General features: G+C 36.2%; 1 protein-coding gene across 1 annotated transcript; it reads right to left on the bottom strand.

The window, feature by feature from the left end:
- Window positions 1-3,865: 3,865 nt before the first annotated feature.
- On the bottom strand, window positions 3,866-7,756 carry LOC139887978 (uncharacterized). Its single transcript, XM_071871019.1, has 2 exons — window positions 6,933-7,756; window positions 3,866-4,067 (listed from the first exon to the last, which is right to left on the bottom strand). The coding sequence occupies exons 1-2, from the start codon at window positions 7,754-7,756 to the stop codon at window positions 3,866-3,868; spliced, it is 1,026 nt and encodes a 341-aa protein (XP_071727120.1).
- Between the last annotated feature and the right edge of the window lie 478 nt (window positions 7,757-8,234).

Raw genomic sequence — 8,234 nt, 5'->3', positions numbered from 1 at the left:
TTTTAGCTTGTGTATAGCGTTCGTAAGGTATGCTTAGCATAGCTTGCCTTTATGCTTGGATGCTCCGGTATGCGTTATTTGATTATTATTGCGTGGCATGTCCATTTTATACATATATATGTATGTAGTATATTCTCACTCACTAAGCGTTAGCTTACCCTCTCGTTGTTTACATTTTTATAGATTTGCATGGAGGCGGTGGCTCGGGTAAGCGTGGGAACTAGTAGACTCACGTAGGTTGCTTTAGAAGATGTGCTTTTGGATTTGATTAGGATTGGGTAGCGTATTCCCAATCACCATGCTCGTTTTGTTGGAAATTAAATAGTTGGGCCGTGTTTGCCCGTTCGGATATTTAAACTATGTATTAGATGTTTTAAAAGCTTATTGAACTTGTTATTGTGTTAAAGATGTTTTTGGAAACATAATTGGGACCTAAATATTAATGTATTAAAGAAAAAAAAATTACGGGCCGGTTTAAATACGGGTTGGGTTGTTACAGATCAACCTGCGGGTTGGGTTCCTCATGTGGTAGCCTAATTTACATCCGTGTGGAATATGTTTGAATGACGCGTTCGTCGCGTGTGGATGATTTATGTAGCACGGTATGTAGGAGGAACTTCCGTTAAACCCCAGCCCGATCAACTGGTGGTTAATGGCTCGGCCGGATCGCCAGAATCTCTGTTGACTGCACTACTGGGTGATGTTTATGTGTTAGACTATGTGACATGAATAGAATGACAGTTTCTGTATGCTAATACCTGTAGTTAGTTATACTCACTTAGCTTCGTGCTAATTCCCCTATATCTCCTCCCTGCAGGTTGTTAGCTTTTGTAGATTTAGCTTTTTGGGAGAAAACGAGCATGAAGATGTTATGTTTGACCATACCAAACTCTGATGTTGTCTTATGTAGCGACCCCGACAAATCGTCAAGTGACGGCGTCGGCTACGTGGGTCCCATTACCTGATTATAAGTCTTTAAGATAACGTTTGACCAAAATATGTCGCCTTCATTTCAAAATACAGATTGTTTCAAAGTTTACAAGAATTGTTCAACCAAAAGTTGAGTTACAACGATATAAGTACGCTTGAAATCTAGGCGACACGGTTTAAAGTAAAGACAAAGGACGCTCCATGAAATGCATGTATACTCGACATCGGATGCAAGTATCAAATAGTAAGCGGAAGCATGTTTCACATATCGTGCAAGACCTGAGAAAAACATAGAAATCTGTCAACGAAAACGTTGGTGAAATCATAGGTTTAAGTAAGTAGCGAGTAAAAATAAAGTAAGCCGAACCACAAGATTTGCAAGTTGAAATAATAGTAATACATTCTAAAAGTTAATATTCACGAGCACCCAATTATCAAAGCTTAACATTCCGTCCGTTGAATACCCCATAAATTAGTGCTAGAACTACACTGTTCCCGAAAATATATTTCATCCGTAGACGGTAGCGAACCGTCAAGGATGAGGGCTGTCAAACCCATATGGCCATATAACATAAGTTCTCGCTTACACCATCTGATGTAACTAATGATAATCGGATTGAGGATTTTTGTTCTAAACTCGTATGTAGAATGTTTGTTTTCCCGTTCTTGTGTTCACTTAGTTCAAAAGAAATGTTTATGTTTTCTCATCCCAAAAGTAAGTTCAAAAGAGTAAAAAGTGGGACTATGATCTCACCTTGAGAGCGAGAGTTATAAAAGTACTTCAACAAGTAAATGAGTGCAAAGACAACGCTAGTCTTGACCTAAACATATAGGTTATATCAATAACGGTAAACACAAACGGTCAAAGATGTTCAATTAGTCCTATGGCTCGTTACGACTCGATTATGAAGCGTGTGAGTCAAATTGTCAAGTTTCATGCAAGATACAAGTATAGAATCATGTTAGAAAGATTGCATAATTAATTGGTTAAGTTTGGCAAAAAGTCAAACTTGGTCAAAGTCAACGAAAAAGTCAACATGTTCGGGTCGGGTCCCGGACTATTTTTCTATGCTAATTATTCATATACAAGTATATTAAAACAAGTTTCATGTGAACCGGAGGTCGATAGCTAGTCAAACATTTTACGTGAAAAGGGACAAAGTGGGCAGAATCTGGCCAGGCCAGATTGCGCGCCGCGCGGGGAAGGGGCGCGCCGCGCCACCCTCTGTGCAGGCATTTTCTGTTTTTCAAAAGTGTACACGAGCCAAAACCTATTCTAACACAACACTTGACCCGCAAACGCTTATAACGCCTATTATACATCGTTGAAAAGGTATTTTGACGAGGAATGCAACTAAACACATATCATCAATCAAACTTTCACTTTAAACAACCAAAAACCGCAATTAAATACTCATAATCAAAGTTCAAGTTCCAAAAACGCATTTTATGATTCGGGCAACCAACTTACATGTATGTTATGCCGTTTCGAAGGTAATCAAACACACATTGCAACAAAACACTAACAATTAACATTCCATGGCATTCAAGCATCCAAAAATTCATCTCAAGAACTAGCAAACCCTAATCAAGCATCACAAAATCAATAATCATGTTTTTGGAGTTTCCTTAATCAACCTATACATCAAAACGAAACTAATGATACTAGTAACACTTTTAAAACATGCACTTTAACAATCTAACAACATTTGATCATCCAAAATCAAGGATTTAGCAAGTAATTTTCATATTGAACTAGTTACACCAAAAACAACGAATCGAGCATACAAATTACATACACGACATCACAATGAGCCATAGACACTAATTAACAACTTTATAACTCAAAAATCTCAAGAACACATAAAATTAGTGATTTTAGAAAGTTACCCAAAAGAGATGAAGTTGGTATCAAATTGAAGAGGATGAAGAGAGGATTCCAAATATGTATTTTGTTTTGATTTAAGCTTGCTAGATCATGAATGGATGATGAATCTTGATGATGAAGATTGAAAGAAAAGTTGAAAGTGTTAAAGGAAAATGGAAATGAAAATGGAAATGAATGAATGGATGAGAAAGGGTGTTGACTAGTTGACCTAGTCACACCTTTGATCACTTGGCAAAAATGGTCCCTCTAGTTCGGGTGCGGGTGCGTGAATTAACCAAACGAATTATTTTAAATTACACGAGAGTACGGGAGACGTTATCTTCCAACAACGAGAATATTTAAAATGTTACATAACAAAGGATACGAATCTAGATACGAAGGGTATTATTTAAAAAGAAAAAAGACGGGCGTTAAAATAATTTAACGGAAAAATGCGGGATGTTACATCTTATTTGGTTTTAATGACTGGCTGTGACCAGATTTAACTTTGAATCGTGTCTTCTTGTGTAAATGTAATACGTATATGTATTTTTTGGCTAAATATGTATTTCGTTAAAATGGCACGTGACATCCGTTGTACTGAATTAACAATAGTTAAATTTTATTCTGTATTAATTAATATAATGCTTCCACCACGTATAAAAAAAGATTTAGCGGTGTCACAAGTTGGTATCAGAGCATAGTTTGGCAGCATGCGCATTGTGACCTAAATGTCATGGTCCCAAACTTAGTAGAGTTATGTCAAACATAACATGCTGGGGATGGGATAAGTGAGTGTTAGGACAGGTTATGTGTTAGTTGCTGGTACTAACAGAGTTTAGACTAAACTTTGGTGTTAGTGTTGTGGTAGTGCAGAGATGGCAGACAATGAGGCTAATGCTACTGACCCTGTTGCCCCTGGAGCTGGTACTTTCCGAGCCCCTGATGAAGATGGGCATGTGTCTTCAGAAGAAGAAACCTCTTAAGAAGTGATAAATCTCCAGAGTTAGTTACTAGAAGCTAAAGAACGAATTAAGGAACTGGAACAAGAACGGGCACAATGGAACCCTAATACCACTGCGTTGAACACAACTTTTCCTCCGAACTTTTATACTCAAGCTGGAGGCAGTTCTCAATCGCAGTTTCCTCAAACTTCCTATCAACATCTTCAAATGCCATTTCAGTATAACCAGTCGCTTCCGAATCAGATGATATACCCATTTCAAGTCCCCGAGACGAGAAAGAAGTGTACATATAAACAGTTTCTAGACTGTAAACCTCCAGAGTACAGCGGTCACACAAACCATACCATGACACTTAATTGGTTAAGAGAAGTGAAGCGGACATTAGAAGCATGTTTTTGTGAACCTGAATCCTGTGTGTTATTTGCTAGTAGGCTTCTCAAAGGTGAAGCAATGAAATGGTGGGACTCTATTACTGCATATTTATCCAAGGAACATATCAGTCAAATAACCTGGGAACAATTTACTGCTAAGGTTCGTGAGCAGTATTGTTCTGAGTATGAGATGGAAAGATTGAAAACTGAGTTTTTGAGTATGAAGATGACATAAAGTATGACGATAGATGAGGTTTTCAGAGATTGTACATCTAAGTTAAGGTTCGTCCATGAATGGGTACCGACTGAGAAAGATAAAATTCAGCATTTTATGCGGGTGATTTAACCGGAGTATAGAACCGGAGTATGCGCATTGTGACCTAAATGTCATTTCAACATTTTGATACAAACCATATTGATCATTTCGGCGATTTTGTCTTTAATTTAAGTTAAAACTTAGAAAGCAAAAAAATAAAATTATAAAAGAACAATAAAACTCAATCACACGTAAGTGGATTATGGGGGAAGTATGATGTAAAGAATTCTTCCCATGTCATAGAATAAAGAGAAGTCATTTCTTCATTCAGAGTGAATCACCTCAAAAGTAGAGAATGTTCTCCCTCTCGATGTTCTATGAATAGAGAGATTGTTTTCGAATGGACCTCCGACCAATAAGTAGGCTAAAAAAGTGTGAGATGCCATGAAATGGTAGAATTAAATTTTCATGGGCTATAAACCTGTATGAAGTTCAATTTAGGCTGTAAGCGATAGTTAAGTAGTCAATAAATCGACGCTTGCTATTGACTCGATTAATAGAGTCATTTAAAACTTAGAAGAATAACTTTTAAAAATCAAATGGACAGTTATTTTCGACGAATGAAAAATAAATAAATAAATATATATATATATATATATATATATATATATATATATATATATATATATATATATATATATATATATATATATATATATATATATATGTATATGGGCAGGATCAATAGGGAAGTAACCAATAGGGGGGAAGCAAAAAAAAAAAATCATTTTTTTTAGATTTATTTTTTTCAGGTATCAAGATCACATGAAAATATGAACATTTAGAAAAGACACTTCGTGATAAATATTATTATTTAGACGGGAAAACGATCGACAAAAATAACATTCAAGATAATATTGTTCGTGAAGAATGTTAACGTTTTTTTTTCTTCATGTTTTGTGAAGTAAAATTTAGCTCGATTTAGAGTTTAGGGTTCAAGGTTTGGTGTTTTGGGTTTATTCCATAAACCCAAAACACCAAACCCTAAACCCTAAACCCTAAACTCTAAACCGTTCGTGTTAAAAATTCAATCTAAATCCTAAATCTAAACCCTAAATCTAAACCCTAAACCCTAAATTTCTAAACCATAATATCTAAACCCTATAAACCCTAATATCTAAACCCTAATATCTAAAACCTCAACATACGCTCGAAAAACACGATAATTGTTATATATTAGTTTTTCGAGCGTTTTTCCGCCAAAATAAAAACATTTATCACAAAGTGTCTTTATTAAATGTTCATATTTTCATTCAATCTATAATGTTTGTAATCAAAGTTTTTAAAAAAAAGGAAAAAAAGAATTTTACTTCCCCCCGCTTTCCCCCGATTAGTTACTTCCCTCTTGATCCTACCAATATATATATATATATATATATATATATATATATATATATATATATATATATATATATATATATATCGCAAATAAATATTCAACCGAGTTGAAAAAAAGGGTATAAAATAAAAAAAGTAAAAATAAAATTTGAAACCTAACGAATATAGTGTCAGCGGTTGGTGGCCTGCTTCTTTTAGGGGAGGTCGGGAGTTCGACCTCCATTGGCTACATATTAAAAACACAATTTCATCTCTGCCATGAAGTATCCACTCATGACACCTTTCCCATATCGTTTGTGTGTGTGTGTGTGTGTGTGTGTGGGGGGGGGGGTTACTTGGTCGTGCCCTTGGATCGGTTTCAAAGTTTTCTCCCGGGCAGCGATGGGGCGGGGTTAGTATCGCTGCATCGGCATAGTCGGAGCGGGAGATGATCGCACCGGGTGGTAAAGTCCCCCTCGGGTGATCCCAATCGCTGTTAAAAAAAATAGTGTATCAACAAAAAATAAAAAAAGTAGAGCTAAAAAAAATCAACGTCAAACGACATTATACCTAACCACGATTAGTAGTTAGGAACAACGTATTTACACCTATTATAGTAATCATGATTACCCATTTCATGCAATTTGTAAACATTTAGTGAGAAAACATAAGCTAATATGGAGTATAATTTTCATCTCGTTGGTAATGAAAATGTGTAAAAGCTACAAATCCCGTACGGTGAATGGCAGCCAAGTACCGAGAAATTAAAAAGCTCGAGCCAACGTGCCGTTGCGATTTGATTCAAAAGCAGTAATCATTTGGGTCACCATCCATATATGCTTCCCTTTATATTTTACACCCTCTTCAGATCTGAAACTACTCACAGTTGTACAAATTCATGGCACAATGATTATGGGCGCTGATTTCTAGGTTCACTTCAATCAAATTAAGTAGAATTAAGTTTTTACAGCTAGAACTATAAATTTTTTTATAATTTTTTTTTGAAAAGCCGATAATATTAATACCACAAAAATAATACACAAGTGCATCGCAGTAGTTTTACATCATAACTATCTACATCTATATTTGTTTATAGAATAGAAAGTGATGCCAAGGTAGCATCATTCCCACAAGATTAACTCAAGAAAATTGATGGATTATGAAACCAATTGTGCCAATCGATTGCCTTCTTTTTACTTCTCTTCGCGATCCACTCGTAACCTTTAATTTGAATTTCATTTAGCGCTATCGGATAACTCCAACTTTTATTCTTGAAGACAATTTGATTTCTATTCTTCCAAATGAGGTAGCAATTCGTCCAAATAACCGCTTGCCAAATGAGATTCCCCGAATCCGAAACTTGAATACACGATTTACCTTGAAGAAGATCATCAAGTCTCGCATTTGATAACCCGTTGACTCCCCACCAATTAAAGATTTTATTCCAAACCTCTACCACTTTATTGCACGAAAAGAGGGAGTGATCCACCGACTCAATATCGTCATCACATAAGGGACAACGAACCGAGTGGAGATCGATCCCTCTTTTATCGAGTTCAACACGTACCGGTATGCGTTTTTTCCTCGCTCTCCAAATGAATACTTCCACTTTTTTTGGAACCAAATTGTTTTTTAGTGTCTCTTTTACGTTTGATCCCGCACCCATAGTTTTCGCATTGATCATTTTTGTTAAAATCTTTGTTGTGAATGTTCCACCATTATTTGACTCCCAAGACCAAGTGTCACCAATATCAGGCTCTAACTTAACCGAACTCAGCAGATCCTCAAGCTCACTGACTTCACCCCTTGTACGACCAAATGGACTCCTTGACCAGCACCACCTAGCCGATACCATTGAACCATCCCAAATCAGCCGTTCCTTGATACTTGCATCCAAGTTTGTTTCAAGTCTTACAAGTCTTCGAAATTTATCCTTTAACGCCACGTCCCCAACCCAAATATCCCCCCCAAAACGAAGTGGAGGCACCATCACCGATCTTCCGTACGAAAGACTGTTTGAAAGGAACACCGAGTGCCTCAATCTGATTCCCTGTTTAAATAATACTCGACCAAACAGATTTTTGTGAATACGAATGAGAATGACTATCAATATATAACCCACCCGAAGGGCCGTAAATGCTCGAAATGACCTTAACCCATAAGGAGTCGGTTTCGGTTTTAAACCTCTACCACCACTTACCGATCAAGGCCAAATTTTTATTTTTTAGAGAACCCAAATTTAACCCGCACAACCCGTAAGGAAGAATAGCTTCATCCCATTTTACCCAAGAAATATGACATTTAATTTTTCATTCCAATCTAATTGTACACCACGGTTGATAATTATCTCTTAAATAAATGATTCAACGCTAAATAATGAATCAAAATATTACTCCGTATTAATGAAACAAAATGTGTTTTGAATAACGTTGAGTCATAATATTTGCCGTCTCTAACAAAGTATATTT

This window comes from Rutidosis leptorrhynchoides, chromosome 2, assembly GCF_046630445.1.
Source record: "Rutidosis leptorrhynchoides isolate AG116_Rl617_1_P2 chromosome 2, CSIRO_AGI_Rlap_v1, whole genome shotgun sequence".
Classification (NCBI taxonomy): Eukaryota; Viridiplantae; Streptophyta; class Magnoliopsida; order Asterales; family Asteraceae; genus Rutidosis; species Rutidosis leptorrhynchoides.
Note: the sequence above shows the minus strand (reverse complement) of the source record. Positions and strands in the feature narration are given on the sequence as shown.

What these genes read in the sequence shown, in the direction of transcription:
- LOC139887978 (XM_071871019.1), bottom strand. Translation starts at nt 7,756, where the DNA reads ATGGTGCCTCCACTTCGTTTTGGGGGGGATATTTGGGTTGGGGACGTG. An exon ending in GCAATCGATTGGCACAATTG is followed by an intron (nt 4,068 to 6,932) that starts GTTTCATAATCC and finishes GGAGGTTTACAG; the next exon opens with TCTAGAAACTGTTTATATGT.